Source organism: Lepisma saccharinum, chromosome 13 (assembly GCF_977018435.1).
Source record: "Lepisma saccharinum chromosome 13, izLepSacc3.1, whole genome shotgun sequence".
Taxonomy (NCBI): domain Eukaryota; kingdom Metazoa; phylum Arthropoda; class Insecta; order Zygentoma; family Lepismatidae; genus Lepisma; species Lepisma saccharinum.
Genome location: NC_139241.1, coordinates 60102711 through 60119988, shown reverse-complemented (window position 1 = coordinate 60119988; position 17278 = coordinate 60102711). Strand labels below are relative to the sequence as shown.

Genomic DNA, 17278 nt, shown 5'->3' with positions numbered 1-17278 from the left:
TATCTTATTGTGTATAAAGCCCCCCCCCTAGGAAGCAGGTACATACTATCCACCTTTACAATTCTAGCCCCTCCCGAAAAAAAATCCTGCGTACGCGAGTGCTAGCAGAGAATAGAACTCAACACGAGTTTCATTTTCTGTCACAAATCGCTGAAGATGGCAAAAAATATCAAAACCCTTTGTCATTAATATGGACTCCACTTGCACTCGAACGAGCGTGGCCATGTAACGACCATGTTGAGACGTGCTATGCTTATTTTTAATGTTTCAAACTTGTTTTAAGGATTTGTATAAAACTTGGACACTTTTCCTAATAAAATAAAATCCGCGGGGGACATGCCCAGAAAGCATGCATGACAACCCTGGTGGTGCTGATGACGGGCGTCCGGAAGAGGAAAGTATATATTTCACACATAATTTCATTTCAGTCACAGTAATTTGTTAATTATTATAAGGGTGTTGAAGGAACATCATTTCAGACTGAAGCAGTGTTTTTTTAAGGGGGCATCACAATTACCTTGCTTGCCACTACCTGGAAAAATCCTGCGGACGTCCATGGTGCTGATCACGTCACTTCCAGTGTAGCAGAGACCGATAATGTGTAAGGCCCTAACTCCAATGCACAGGGGTTGCCTTTAGAGGTTCGACTATCGAACTTAAAGACACTTTTATTGCAAACCTGCCTTTCAATAATTATAAAAAAAGACTCATAGCAAGATGTCATTCCACGGCCAATCACGGAAAACCTACTAATATCCCTCCGATTTTGGCCAAATTTGCAGCATTTCTTCTCTCGGCAGTGGCGTGTCTAGGATTTTCGAAAATGGGGGTACTTTTTTTTTAGTATCCCTTATTTTTCCTCCATTCTCTGACTTTGACGTTCTATTCTTTAGGAATACTGGGCCCCTTTGGACACGCCACTGTCTGTCGGGTCCTTTGAACAGGTATGTAGTTCTTCTCATCAATTAATTGTTTCATCGTGAATTTCCGTCAGTAGGAGCGACGATTTGGTGCCAAAAGTAGGTGAGAAAGGAAATTTCCTTTTTTATGCAAACAAGGTTTATCATTGAGAGGCCATAGTGAGGGGGTCAAAAAATGATAGAGCAAAACGTTTGGAGCAACTGCCCCTCCATGTCCGCCACTGATCTCCGCTTGTAAATGAGATAGACTTCGGAGAACACTCAACTTGCAGTTCTGATCCGCCATATTATGCCAGAATCACAAATATTTTTTTAATCAAATTTTGAATACTTTTCAAAATTTTCAACACAATTTTTTTCATATTTTTTGGGAAGTGATAAAATTACCCTTACCAGAGTTGAAACTTTGCTCCTACTGCCAGGGATAGTGAACGTTCCCGGCAACCCCCTTCCCCCCACCCACACCCACATCACTTCACCCAATGATAATTAATTCACACATCATATAATATACTATAAAGAATGTGGGTAAAAAGCGAAATTGTCATGCTTTATTATTATTATTTATATAGCAATTCTGTTGGTGGTCTAACTACTAAAACGACCTTCGCTTCAACCACTGTTGAACTGGCCCCAACAATGACTTTTGGAGCAGACAAGAATGTGTTTCGCTTGTGCACCGACAAGTTAATTGGTACTGGACATACAGTATAAAGTGTCAGGAACTTTTCTTCGAATTGGAGAGAGGGGAAGTTGTTGATACAAAATTGATATTTTTGCGAATTATGCTGAGAAAGCGCTGAGTGTTGAACGTCGAACACCCAAGTCCGCCGTTTTTATCACCACCCTTAGTTTCTAATTATCTATAGCTCGAAATTCACTCTTTCCCCCTCCCTCTCTTTGTTTCTATATTTTTTACTCTCTCTTTCACTCTCTCCATCTCCCTTTCTTTCTCCCCCTCTCTTTCATTCTCCCCCTCTCTTTCATTCTCCCCCTCTCTTTCATTCTCTCCCCTCTCTTTCATTCTCTCCCCCTCTCTTTCATTCTCTCCCCCTCTCTTTCATTCTCTCCCTCTCCAAGAGGCAAGGCTCCGTCCTCGGCCCTCTCTCCCAGAGGCAGGGCTCCGTCCTCGGCCCTCTCTCCCAGAGGCAAGGCTCCGTCCTCGGCCCTCTCTCCAGAGGCAAAGGCTCCGTCCTCGGCCCTCTCTCCAGAGGCAAAGGCTCCGTCCTCGGCCCTCTCTCCAGAGGCAAAGGCTCCGTCCTCGGCCCTCTCTCCAGAGGCAAAGGCTCCGTCCTCGGTCCTCTCTCCAGAGGCAAAGGCTCCGTCCTCGGTCCTCTCTCCAGAGGCAAAGGCTCCGTCCTCGGTCCTCTCTCCAGAGGCAAAGGCTCCGTCCTCGGTCCTCTCTCCAGAGGCAAAGGCTCCCTCCTCGGCCCTCTCTCCAGAGGCAAAGGCTCCCTCCTCGGCCCTCTCTCCAGAGGCAAAGGCTCCGTCCTCGGCCCTGTCTCCAGAGGCAAAGGCTCCGTCCTCGGCCCTGTCTCCAGAGGCAAAGGCTCCGTCCTCGGCCCTGTCTCCAGAGGCAAAGGCTCCGTCCTCGGCCCTGTCTCCAGAGGCAAAGGCTCCGTCCTCGGCCCTGTCTCCAGAGGCAAAGGCTCCGTCCTCGGCCCTGTCTCCAGAGGCAAAGGCTCCGTCCTCGGCCCTGTCTCCAGAGGCAAAGGCTCCGTCCTCGGCCCTGTCTCCAGAGGCAAAGGCTCCGTCCTCGGCCCTGTCTCCAGAGGCAAAGGCTCCGTCCTCGGCCCTGTCTCCAGAGGCAAAGGCTCCGTCCTCGGCCCTGTCTCCAGAGGCAAAGGCTCCGTCCTCGGCCCTGTCTCCAGAGGCAAAGGCTCCGTCCTCGGTCCTCTCTCCAGAGGCAAAGGCTCCGTCCTCGGTCCTCTCTCCAGAGGCAAAGGCTCCGTCCTCGGTCCTCTCTCCAGAGGCAAAGGCTCCGTCCTCGGTCCTGTCTCCAGAGGCAAAGGCTCCGTCCTCGGTCCTGTCTCCAGAGGCAAAGGCTCCGTCCTCGGTCCTGTCTCCAGAGGCAAAGGCTCCGTCCTCGGCCCTGTCTCCAGAGGCAAAGGCTCCGTCCTCGGTCCTGTCTCCAGAGGCAAAGGCTCCGTCCTCGGTCCTGTCTCCAGAGGCAAAGGCTCCGTCCTCGGCCCTGTCTCCAGAGGCAAAGGCTCCGTCCTCGGCCCTGTCTCCAGAGGCAAAGGCTCCGTCCTCGGCCCTGTCTCCAGAGGCAAAGGCTCCGTCCTCGGCCCTGTCTCCAGAGGCAAAGGCTCCGTCCTCGGCCCTGTCTCCAGAGGCAAAGGCTCCGTCCTCGGCCCTGTCTCCAGAGGCAAAGGCTCCGTCCTCGGCCCTGTCTCCAGAGGCAAAGGCTCCGTCCTCGGCCCTGTCTCCAGAGGCAAGGCTCCGTCTTCGGCCCTGTCTCCAGAGGCAAGGCTCCGTCTTCGGCCCTGTCTCCAGAGGCAAGGCTCCGTCTTCGGCCCTGTCTCCAGAGGCAAGGCTCCGTCTTCGGCCCTGTCTCCAGAGGCAAGGCTCCGTCTTCGGCCCTGTCTCCAGAGGCAAGGCTCCGTCTTCGGCCCTGTCTCCAGAGGCAAGGCTCCGTCTTCGGCCCTGTCTCCAGAGGCAAGGCTCCGTCTTCGGCCCTGTCTCCAGAGGCAAGGCTCCGTCTTCGGCCCTGTCTCCAGAGGCAAGGCTCCGTCTTCGGCCCTGTCTCCAGAGGCAGGGGCTCGTGCTGATCTCTATAAGGCAGGGTTTATTGTAATGGAAATTCTTCTAGGCAAATAGCAAAATCAAAATAAAGCTCGCACATCCTCGATTTTGTCCGCAGTGAAGATATGAGGGCACAGGTGACCATTGATACTGGGCACTTGTTGAAAACTTGCCGCCTGCGATCATCAGCCATGGGAATCGAACTCGGGTGGCCACTGTATGTCTGCATGGAAGGGTTACAATCACAATAAAATATGAAATTCATTTGGCAGTTCCTGCGGAGTGAATGGATATAATTTTAGTTAAAGAACGTAAGACACACAAAACTCTTTGCTAGCTTATGAATGGCCACGTGAATCCCTGCATGACAATCGATCCTAGTGTTTGCACGCGAGACCATGATACCCTGACCTTGGTATACTTTGGTTTCATGGTGCAGTTTTAGCCCGCAATAAGTGTATCATTGATTGTTTGAAGTCGCGGTTTTCTTTCAAAATTTATTGAGTGTAACAACCAGGTGAAAATATAATAACAGCAAACTGTTTACCAGTTTTGAACCTTCCCAGAAAGCAATGCTACACAATCGAACGATCATGGCGTCTAACGGCCAAAATTAGAACTAAATATTGTTCTAGCACAATCGGCATCTAAGATATCAGGAGGCAAAGTGCCGTCACAATTTTCGATATTTTTATTTTATTGTTCTATATGTTTGTTATTTTAACGAATGAAGTTGTGGTGAAGCTGATGTTGTCTTCGCTTGTTGGCGTTTTTTTGTTCCAAGTCATGGTCCTGGCACTGCTGAAAACAGAGCGACGATGGAAAATTGTGAAACGATACTTTTGCCGTTAGCTGTACAACCAGATACAGTAACTTAGCGTATGCTAAAAGCAACAAACCTAGTTTTCCTAAACTAAATTCCGTGGTGAAAGAGCTTTTTACGGGCAGGGCATGCCAAGCGACTTGTGAAAGGGTCCTGGGCTCGATAGCCGGTGGGGGTGCTTAGTGGTTCAGATCCCACTTTAAACTGTAGGTCCGGTCTCGATTAGCCTTTCTGCACATAAAGCGGACTTGAGAAAACAAAAACTCAAAAACAAATTCTTCATTATGTTACTCGTGGTCAACGAATCAAGTCGCATCAGCGCTGTTTTCTGGATCCTGAGACCAGAGCCCACTACTTTTTTCAAGTACTTCCAATTGTCGTTCCGATGCTAGGTGAGCACCGAAATCTTTGAAGTCCCAACGGGGATCGAACCCGGGACCGCATGCACCAAAGATGGGAGGATTAACCAGCTTGGCACATAATTAAAGCCTCTGAATCAGTGTTTCTCACCTGCTGGGCCGCGGCCCGATACCGGACCCTGGCGCCAATTATACAGGGTCGCGAGATGTTCTCCTGAACTTTGAGACGTGCAGCATCCAAATTGGAATTACAAACGTGGGGCCGTTCTCGAGTAGCATTTCTATCAGGTTTCCACTGCGAAAATGCTTTTGCGACAGTGAGCGATCAAACGTTCTAACCGGGGGGGGGGGGGGGCGTTTTCCGCCTCCAAATGTGGACGGGCACTACGGTTAATTTAGTTTGTGCAGCAATTTTCATTAAGAAAAAGAAAGTATTTGATTAATTGGAATTTTTGGGTGTCCGAAATGAAAGATGCCAATGAAAATCATGTGTTGCGAAATTAATTTAATGATATTGGCCAGAGGAAACTAAGAGACTCCATTAGATGTAGTCGTTGTCAACTAATTTAAACAAAATTATGCATTTGACAAGCCTACACATAATCGAACTAATACTCTGTCATTAGTATGCCATATTTATTTATTAATATTAAATTTCAAAGGTACATATTAATTAACGTATAAAGTAAAAAAAAAAAGTTTGGCTATTTACGGGTAAAACTGTTCGGATCGAGGAATCTACTTTTAAAACACGAATTTACCTGGCCGCGGGCTCATAAAGGTGGACAACCACTACTCAAAAGCATTTGGCTGTGTGGTTTAAACTTGCTGAACAGATTTTATGAGGCATGGTTTGAGTTAGGCTTTTGAAACTTTTCAGTCTCGTTAATTAGGACTTTGTTTACTGCGGACACTCCAAGAAAAGAGAAAAACATACATTTTTAACTGGACTAAACTTGCACGTAAATTAGGCCTGGTCACTTCGCCACACTTGTGAAAGGGCACTCTCGTATACGTGTGGGGACTGCAGAGCCAGCAGTTCAATTGCGTTCGTGCAATTGTACATTGTAGCCACGGCAGGAGGGGTTCCTTCGGAGGTGGTGTGATCAGCATCATGCTCCGTCTGCCTTTACACCCCCCAAGCTTGCCCCCACCGGTACCCATTTCTTTGAGGCTGGGTGAATCCCAGAGCGGGGACAAGGCCGGAAAAATTCTGATCTTAGATCAGCCACCCGGGAATCGAACCCGGGTATCCCACGTGGCAGTCAGACGACCTACGAATATACCACCGCGGCAATAACGAAATATAATCTGATCGTCCTCCAATTAATTTCTGGGCTTCCCCCGATGAACTACTTGTAACGTCGGTGCTTTGCAATCAAAGGATTCCGGTTTCGATGCAGAGTGGAGGACCAAAGTGGTTCGGAGCCCACACTAAACTGTAGCTCCAGTCCCAATTAACCTTTTTGTGTATAAAGTGGACTAAAAAAAAACTTAAAACTAAACTCAAATTAATTTCATATTATCTACAATTAGCTTTAAATGTCTTTTACCAAAAGGACCCGCCCGATGGAGTAGGGGTAAAGCTGTCGCCTTGTAACCAAGTGGTCTCGGGTTCGATCCCAGAGGGCGCACATTGCACAGTGGTTCGGATCCCATTTCAAACCATAGATCCAGTCCCGATCAGCCTATCTAACCATTAAGTGAACATAAAATAAAATTCACTCTGACGGCACCAAAGTAACTAAAGAATTGGTACGTTGTGCCTGTTTTCTACAAGTTTGAAAAGATGGTACAGAATCTTTTGAAAATATATTTTCGAATCGAAGTGAGAATATTTTGTTAATTAAATCAAACTTGGCTCTAAATTATAATGATTCTTTTTTAATTAAGCATTGCGTACTTGATTATGATGTTATGACATGTGGTAGACGTATGAGCATCTTCAATCTAATGAGTCAGACACATCCACTTAGGCACAAGAGTCTAGTACTAAGTATATTATATGTTTAATATCCTTTAGTTACATTACTTGATGTAAAAATATACGGTTTTGTTGCTATTAAGAGAGTTTAATGCATTTTAATCTTTTTCTTTATATATGGGGCATTCCAGCGTTACGTTTGTTACATTTTACTCACAAAATATAACGTTCTAGACATATGATTGGATTAAAATATTCATAATAAACTGATATCAAAGAATTATGAAGTACTTTATGGTATCTGCTAACGAATGAACAAAACCTAAGTGTGATAGCATAGGCTGAAAGCATGAAAAGCATTAACAAAAGTGCGTTACGTGTGTGACACTTTAAAAATGTATAAAGTTTTGACTTAATTAGTCTGTGAAGCACATAGGCTGCAGATGTAGTGGCTTCTATTGGTGAAATCTCTAAATTATATGCATTCACAAACATCTAAACCTTAATGCAATTAAAAACTATAATAATTTTCATATTAATTCATTTTGTTATTTACATAGAGTAGGACCACTTTTCGTGGAATGGCAATATGTTGCGTATTATTATTAATTACCAAATCTCTAGAACTTAACCAAATTATTCCGGGATAATGTGTTAGTTTATAATGAAGGTACAATTTTATTATAATTTTCCATGAAAAGAATGCTCACCCAGGCTAATCGTTACTTGTATTTTTGTTATTTAGCGCCGCTTTTCTGCCACATTTTACTAATAGTGAGTGACATCTAGTGATCAGTAGATGAAATTGATGAATAGTCGCAAAGAACATCCCATGGCCAGGCCAGAACTCGAACCCGGAAACTTAACACGCTCGCCCACCGGGCCAGCTGCAGGGTACGATTTGGACCAGAGTGTAAGATTGAAAACTGACTTGAATATTAGAGCATGTTCATTGTTCAAGAAGATGCGTTTATCGATGCAATGGTTCCGATAGCATGGTAGATAAGGGATCTGGATTAAATTCTCGGTAAGCACATAAAATTACCACCGCTTTCGATACACCTTATAACAGTTTTAAGTGAACTTTACGTGCACACTTACGTAAGCTCATTTAGGGATCTGATCTACAGTTAAAACTGAGGTCAGCACTACTATGTAATGTCCCACCAACGGAATTTGAACCGGGATCCCTTCATTACAAGGCGATGACATACCAGGATGTGTAACATTCATATTCATAGATTATATTGAGCAAATATCCTTAGCTGAAACTGCAACTATGAGTTGCTATCAATAGAATGAATAAGGACCAATCACTGATGTCTAGCATAAGGGATTGTTTTCAATATTATACCATAGTAAGTACTGCCGAAACCAGATAACAGAAAGTGAGTAGCATTTTTTTCTTAAATTAACTACTAATGTTGATTCATACAAAAATGTTATTATTAATGTTATTGTACAGTTTGGTAATACGGAACTGCAGAATGTTTACCGTTCCTCAATTCTTGACACGAGGCAGGAAGAGTGGGAATAGAATAGAATAGAATAGAATTTTATTTCCAGTATGAGCCTTTACAGCTATACATAGCATACAAGTGCAAAATTTTCGTGTACTTTCCCTACACCCTTCCTCCTTTTTAGTCTGCTTCCACCTTCACCACTGCTTGGGAGTTCACAAACACTATGTCATTTGAAATATTTCCCTATACTTGCCCTGTTACCTGAGTGGTTCCTAAATTTTCTCAAATTTATTTATTAATTTATTTGAACAAGCTTCGCGCTATCAAGCCGTTCATTGGAGCATGACGTTCTCGCGTCTGAAAAGGTCATTTTAACTCGGCTTCGAATTGGACACAGCCGTCTCACACATCGTCATTTGCTGCAAGGGCTGAACCGTGTCTGAAGTGAGTTTTTAAATGTCGATTTTAATTTTCTCAGAGTTTTAACTTTCCCAGTGATTTATCATCCACGTTTTGAGATTATGAAGTGTTTTAATTAATGTTTTCAGCTACTTTTGAGAAGCAAGGGACTTTGCTACTTTCTCTGAGGAAGTTGTTTTTAGTGTCTCCTTATCCTTAAATGTGTCGTGTATGTCCTGTACAGGTCCCTTTACAATCTTGCATCCTTAACCTTTCTCAAAGGGCTCTTTACACCCTTTTTATAACTTTCAGGTAAGGATTATAGATTTTCCCCGTATACATTGAAATGTGCAAAATGACCACATGTGCCGATGCACCCAAAAAATTTAATTCATTCATTTCTCATTTACGTGTGTCATCAGTGAGGCCTGCTTTTGATACGCATCTGTATTTTGGGGGCTTAGAACAATTGTTACTATACAAATAAGAACATTGGTTTTTACAAAGTATATGGTATCATTTAAAATTAAAGCATGACTTTCAGTTATTCTGGTTTGTATGCTTTCAAACTTACTATCAAGCATGTCGTCGCTTTGTATAAAGAGGTCACAGGTTCGATACCCGGTGGAGGCACATAGTGGTTCGGATTTTACTTTCAACTGTAGGTCCAGTCCCTATTAGCTTATCTGTGCATAAAGTGCACGTAAAACACAAACTCAGTAGTGCTGTGCAGAAAATATTCGGCTAATCTTGTAGTAACCTATTATTACTCCGTAGCAATCATAAGGTTTAAGAGTTACTGTTTTTTTAAAACTTCCTGCACGAATAATATTGTCCCATTTTCAAAAATCCAGATACTGTTGATGTCGATTTAGTCCACTTTATGAACAAATATAGGCTCATCGAGACTGGACCTACAGTTTAAAGTGGTATCCGAACCACTGTGTGCCTCCACCGAGTTTCGAACCTGTGGCCTCTTTATTACAAAGCGACGACATGCTTGATAGTAAGTTTGAAAGCATACAAACCAGAATAACTGAAAGTCATGCTTTAATTTTAAAACAATTTATTTTAAATGATACCATATACTTTGTAAAAAAGTACTCTATAACCAATGTTCTTATTTGTATAGTAACACATGTTCTAAGCTTCCAAAATACAGATGTCCCCTTGAGTATAAGGAGACGACATTAGTACAGCACTGTTATAGACCTCATTTGGAAGCATCCATAGTAATACAAAGAATCATTAGTTTTTTCATATAATCTTCTCGTAGACACAAAATTAACTGAAGGATCTTCTTATCGCCTTATAATCAAGAGGTTCAGTGTTTGATTGACAATGGAGGAATATACCTAGTTATATTCCACTTCTTCTTATAGAGGGTAGGAGCTCCATCAGAAAAATAAAACACTCCTAAAATATTTCATATCTTCTGTTTTAGAAATGGTAACAAATACCATTGAAAACTATATAAAGGCATAATGCGGAGAGAGAGAGAGAGAGATCAGAAATTATAAAGTTTGTATCCAAGTCTTCATCTTCAGTTAACTAACTCTCTGGCATTCCTAAACCAGAATGTCTATCGGCACAATAACATATGTTTTACGTCTGCCCTATCCTGGGCAATATCAATCCACTCTCTATAATCCATATCAAATTCCTTGAAGTTCACTTCAACTTTAGTTGCCCTACAACAAGCCAAAGAACAGACAGTCGCTTGTCTATTGTTTAAATGCGCACCTTGAACTTCATTCTGCAAGACAAAATGGTAATTGTTCACCTCGATGTTAATGTGGAATCTGAATGTAACCTTAAAATTAGAGCCTCGACGATGGCGTAGTGGTAATGTCGCCTTGTAATCAAGGGATACCCCCCGAAACACCAAGTACTAAAAGTAAATAATGAAAACACACTTGCTTAGCATTTGTCGTATAATCGAGGCATATTTATTTCCACCAAATTTACTGGGAAGGATTGTATTGAGATCATAAGGCTTTGAAGGACAGTACCAAAGAAGATTTATGCACGCTACTACTAAGAATATGCATAAAATATGAATCAAGAACTTCACTTTTCGTCAGGGTAGATCCAACATCCTCTTTTTGTTATTCAATGAATGTCGACTTCTTTATCTATTTGACATTAATTTCCTTGCCAGGGCACTTGTTTCTATACAAATTTCGCCGATGTTAACTATACCTAAGCTAAATAATGAATGCGTGCTGCTATATTTATTCTTGTACCGTATTTGTACGTTGCACCTATTCATGTAATCATAATGGTACTAGTTTACTATCCTTCGGACAGATTTCTTCATGTCTACAGAAGAAACTACTTACCGTAATAAGTTCCTGTAGTATTGTCTAACATCTGGAAGGTGTTTTGTGTGATGTGGGAATGTTTCATAACGGAAATTCAACCATTCTCGCATAGCCCCACGAACCATTGACACATAGCCCCACAAACCATTTGCGGAAACGTACGTTCTTCAGTTACAAAAACACTTTTTTTAAAAAAAAATGATCAAAAAAACGTGAATACACGTTAAAAAATGTTCCGCGAAGCAGATAGGTAAGTAGAAATGTAAAAAATTGACGAAACTCAGAAGTTATAGGTGTCCGAAGGATAGTAAACATTTGCCATAATGATAATAATACAATATTTACGTTTACATATTAATTAATAATTTTTTAATTTAATATAATTAATTTCAAAAATTATAATTATTATTTCTGAGTCACTAAGTTCGGACCCTTCCCCCCCAGCCAGAAATATATTTATATATACGTCCTTGCTGATGGATTAGTTCATCTGAACTCAAAACCAGGTGGAGGCACATTGCACAACGGTTCCAATCCAACTTTAAACTGCATCTAATCCCGATAGCTCCACCTGAGCATAAAGTGAGCCTAAAAGAAACTTTACAAAACAAAATACATCAGTTCCTCAAAGATAGTTACTGGCTTACCTTGCAGTAGTATTTCGTTCCATCTCAGGAGAGCCCAGAGGTGCAGCAGCCAGTCCAATGCCTCCCGCGCTTTGGCCGCGAAGCGTGGTAGCGAGCGATCACGAGTCATGGTTGAAACGTTGGCGCTCTAGTAGCAAATATATGACGTCACTCCGGAATCTAAGGAACCAACAGATGACAATCATAAAAAAGAACGAAAACAGGCAGAGGAGCAACACTGAACTTGTATAAGTGCTGCCAAGTCATTCCAGTTCAAGTAAGTCTCGTTTATGAGCATAATTCCAAAAATTTAGTTTGAGTTGGTATTAAGTCCACTTTATGCACAGTAAGGCTAATCGGAACTGTACCTACGGTTTAAAGTGGGATCCGAAGCACTGTGCCATGTGCCTCAACCGGGTATCGAACCCGGGACCCTTTGATTACAAGGCGACTGCGCCATCGGGGCCCTATTTGCTCAGAGAGCTAGATTTTCTTACACATGTATACCATGGATGGTCGACTACAGGACTATGAATTACTTTGTTTAATTTCTTTATTAATTGTGGCAAACAGATCGTTCCCATAATACACCTTGAACTGCAGACTAACGAGGCTTTGGCGTCACCTTATAATCAACTGTGGGGCTCCTGTTGTGTGGTGTCTTTGTGAATGTCCCTTCATCCACTTAATCTTACCACAAATCATCCTAATTTTTGGAATTACCAAAAAGTGCAGAAAAGCGAAGTAAAGTAAATGAAGCAAGTGCAGAAATAGTTGATTTTGTAGTCTCAAATGACTTGATCTGTTAATAATAATATTAAAATTAATCCGTGGCGCAACAGCCCTTGAGGGCCAGGGTCTACCTACCGACTGCCGGCCTCACTCCCACATACCTCAGCAGAGGTGGGCGATTATGAAACCACTTACGGGGTGAATAACGTGTGGTCAGCACGACGAATCCCCAGTAGTTGTTGTTGTAGATTTTCTATGACCGGGTTACGCTACTCATTCGTAGCTCCCCAATTTCATCACGATGGTGGGCGGCCACCTATCCCATACACAGGCCGAAATCTCAGGAGAAACGTTGTTTCACTTCCAACTTCCAGGAGGCCAAAGCTTAACGCCTTAGACCGCACGGTGCGGGACTGGTCTGTTAATACTTGTATAAAAATCAACATCAGATGGCTAGCCCACCTCCGTGACGGAGTGGTTGACACAGCTCGGCTTGGGCATAGGTGTTCAATTTCACCGATTTTAATCTTCACGATTAGCCAAATGTTGCAGAAAAGCGAAGTAAAATAAGCCGAATCAATCAACAAAAAAATTGCTAATTCAATGTTAACCCTTCACTACAAAATTTCAAGGCGAAATCAAAGTTTCTCATAGTGGCCCATTTTGGTGCGTTCATCAGCCATCTGAAACTTTTCCCATCAATCTTTGCGAGAAGAAATTTAATACATTTCCCTTCGTGATGAAAAAAAAATCCTACTGTGAATGTATCATCTTGCATTGAACTCCTTGACAATATTTCAAGATGGTTTAGAAACCGATTGATGTACATTGAAAAGACGAGGCCACAGCTAACATCATTTAATTACCCCATAAGTGTGACATTTCATAACAAGGTGAAGTGCTCAACTCGAACTGTGTGATTTGGAGAGTGATCCGTTATTGCATAAAAGCCAACAAAATTTGCCTGTTGTGTCAAGCGATAAATTTCCCAAGTCAAGTGACTTTGCAAGTTCGGAAGTTCTTTGGTTGATTTTATTTCGCTTTGTTTGCCACTTTTGTCTAATCGCCAAGATGAGGATGAATGATGATATGATGAAATGGATGAAGAGATACAAAGAACACTCATGCCCAGGCCGGAATCCGAACGCTGAACCACTGGCGTCATAGAAATCCCATGGTAGGAAGCAGGGTGGATAAAAATCATGATTTTTATTTCAAAAAAATAATTTTTGATTTTTTAATCATTATTTTCACATTTAAATCGATTTTTAATAAAAAAAAAACACTTAAAAGTGCTTGTTTTGCCATTCGCGCCATACATGTACGAAGATATACTGCACTATGTTTTTATAGGAAGGCTTTACTAGTAAACGACTGTCCCTGCAAAATACTTGAACAGTTTGATTAAAGCAAATACGAAATATGTAAACATACATTTTTCTCTTTCTGATACTGTATATATGAATCTACTATGGGAATGTTTGTTGAGTGTGTTACGCTAATGAAACAATAATAATTTCAGTAACTTTTCTTCCAGTGAAAATAAAACATTCTGGATGTACTCTATAATTGAAACTTTTTCTATGGTAGTTTGCAAAATATCAGCTGCCATGTTTATTTACAGTTTAATGATATTGAAACTATTTATGGTTTAACATGATTAGTATTTTGCATAATTTTCTACACAAAATGTTTGATATTTTTGCCTATAAAAATTATTGAATTTTAAATCAAGAGAAATGTTAAGTGTGCTTACAGTTTCCATATTACATTTCCTTTCGTATGCCCTTCACCCCATCAGTACAAATTGTTTTCTTTCTTAAGAGTCTAATAAATACCATTAAATGTTTACGAGATTAATTAACTTTCACTAAAAATGATTCGGATATCTACAAAATCCTTATGTACATTATTCCATAAATTATTTATTTAAATTGATTTAAATCCGTGATTTCTTTTAAAATCACCAGATTGAAATCAATCACATTGGTAGGAAGTACTGATATCTTCGACTGTAATAGCGTTGTTAAATAAGTTTCATTATTATATAATACTTAATACTGTCAATATAACAACAATTATACATTATAATTCTATATTACGCCATTTTTAACACTACGTTATTCAATAATTGTATTGAGCCAAGTCTTGGGGGTGACTGAGATAACGGCCCTCGCAACATCGAAAGTTGTACGCTGTGGCCCCATAGTCCCAGGAAGTTGGCCATCACTGCCGTAAAACAAGGACGTCAGTAGATAGAGAAAGAATACCCCAGTCGACACAGGAGAACATGCATGCAATCGTCACTAGAGTGCTGCAGCGAGAAGATTTTGCTCGAGCGCCCAATAGTTCGCACGGACGACGCTAGATAGCGTACGGTATTCGCTCGCAATGAGGTACGAGCGAGTAATGCTCGACCAGGCAAAACAAGCGACATACACTCGAAGCCAGGTAGTACGCTCCTGTTCAGCTAAAGTGTTACATAAGCCTATTTCAACTGTTCAGTAGGGTGGGCCGATTTTTTTTAAAAAAAAAATTCAACTATGGCTATATTGGAAAAGTTGTGACTAGTATCACTTACATTCCTCACCAAATGAGAAGATTTTTAAACAAAACTTAGCCGGGCCCCTGGGAAGTTGAAATTTGAAAATTTCAATTTTTCCAAACGTTCACCGGGATAGTAAGGAAAGGTTAGTGAACTAGCCCAGTAATACTTTAAAAAAAAATTCACTATTGTAAAACATTCAACCTAACCCTGTTAACAAAATATAATTTTATTATATTGCCTGTAATACTAACAGAATTTACATACAAGCTGGCAACAGGCACACAGTCAAGTTAAGACACGTTTACGTCTATGAATGCGTTACCTTTAAATATTCACGAATCAGTTGATGTTTGTCAGCACTGCTGTTCGGATGTGTTGTGTATTAAGTCGTGTTCTACTGCTGTTCGGATGTGTTGTGTATTAAGTTGTGTTCTAACTAGTGTGCGTTCGTTCATGCTGCATAATAAGTAAGTTTGTGTATTTAATTGAAATGGCATTACTTTGAACTAATTAACAATGTCAAAGAAAACACGTGCAAATGTTAGTATGTACTTATTCGGAACCGAAAAAGACATTTTACCGGAAAAAACTAATGTGTTGCCAACTTTTGAAGATATGATACGATGTTTTCAAAGTGTTCGTTTGGAGCTAAAAGGCGAAGGAAGCAAGCAGCCAGAAACAAGATCGGTTGCTGACATTGTTACCACAAAACTTGAAGATATTTGGAATAGAGCATCTCTTCCAATTGTTTCCCATAAAAGAATAGTGGATATGATTGTACAGTACAATAATAAATATCAAACAGTTATTAAGCCACTCAAAAGTAGAAAGACGATTTCTAAATAAAAAAATTCAAATATTCATAGATGACGCCAAACAATTATTTGATATTTGTTCTTGTAATTGTTTGAACAGATTAACCTGCAACTGCGAGAGGACAAAGAAGATACCTGAATTAGAATGGAGATTCATAGAAGATCAGAGAAGTAAAAGAAAGATGGCAATTGGTAAGATAAAAAGACATGTAACGGCTAAGCTGAAAAGGAAAATGGACAGAAAATTTCAAGAGTGTCAGCCAAAATTTGAGAACGTGATTAACGAACTTGTAGCAGGTTCCAGTGGATTCTGTGATGCAAAGAGTCTAATATAACTTTGGTATCTTGTGACAATGACAGTGAGAGTTCTTTGAGTACAGTTTCAAATGATAAATATTTCATGTGGTCTTATTCCATTGAAAAGCGACCAAAACTGACAGATAATTCTCAAAATAGACTTTCTCTGGCCCATACGGCAAAAGCCACCGATTTGACAGATGTGTCTAGTCGAGCTGCAGCTAAAATAGCAAATGCCGTCTTGGAAGATGTAAATCTTATTTCAAAAGACCATGCAGCCTTAGTCGTGGATAAAAAGAAAATTTGAAGAGAAGTGAATAACAATAGACGTCATGTTCACGAAGTTAAAAAGGCTTCTATTAAAGGCCTCTACTTTGACGGGAGAAAAGATGAAACCATGTTTCCGGAAAATGGTAGCCGAAGTATTAACATTGAAGGACACATAGCGTTAATTGAAGAACCAGGAAGTTTGTTTTTCGGACATATAGCTCTCACACGGTCACGTGCGAATGATATTGCTGAAGGAATTATGAGCTACATTAATACTCAAAATGTGGACTTATCACAACTAATGGTTATCGGGTGTGATGGGACTAACGTCAATACCGGTTGGAAAGGTGGGGTGATCCGGTTGATGGAAACTCATCTAAATAGACCACTACAGTGGAGTGTTTGCCTTTTACACGCTAATGAGCTACCACTCGACCAATCGGTTCTCGCCTTGCTGACTGTGAGAAAATGGCCAGTGTTAATTTCGAATCAATCGAAATTAATTTGCCTTGCGTAGATGAAAATTATCTAAGCACCGACCAACAATATTTGTTCAAGATGTGTCAGGCGAGAGACCAAAAATTAGGAAATACAATTTAAGAATTGTGCATTAACCAACCAAAATCTTATTTGTTATTGTTATTTTATTTCGCTTTTAATGGCACATATAGTCATTTTGCAGCCCTCAAATTGTACGAGGAAAAGTACGCTTACAGCACACCTCCGCGGCGGAGTGCGTTACGACGCCAGGGGTCGCGGGTTCGAATCCCGGCCTGGGCACGGACATTCTTTGTCAGTGTTCCTTCATGAATTTCATCAGATCATCACTCATCCTCATCGCCGTGATTATCCAAAAGTGGTTGAAGAGCGTCAGTAAATAACAAATCACATAAAAAGTACCCTTATCTAAAGCCCTTACCTGAAAATTAAAAAGGGGTGTAAAAAGTCCCTTGAGAAAGGTTTAAAATGCAAGGCTGTAAAGGGACCTGCACAGGAAATACACAGAACATTAAAAAAGTAAGGGAACATAACA

At 41.2% G+C, this 17278-nt stretch overlaps 1 protein-coding gene across 9 annotated transcripts in view; it reads right to left on the bottom strand.

The window, feature by feature from the left end:
• nej (CREB binding protein nejire) overlaps positions 1-17278 on the bottom strand; it is a 149410-nt gene that overhangs the window by 106674 nt on the left and 25458 nt on the right. For all 9 annotated transcript variants that reach the window (XM_083134257.1, XM_083134259.1, XM_083134258.1 and 6 more), the window contains exon 2: positions 11605-11763. In XM_083134257.1, coding sequence (XP_082990383.1) covers positions 11605-11713 — 109 coding nt within the window. In that variant the 5' untranslated portion in view covers positions 11714-11763. The remainder of the gene's footprint in view (positions 1-11604; positions 11764-17278) is intronic.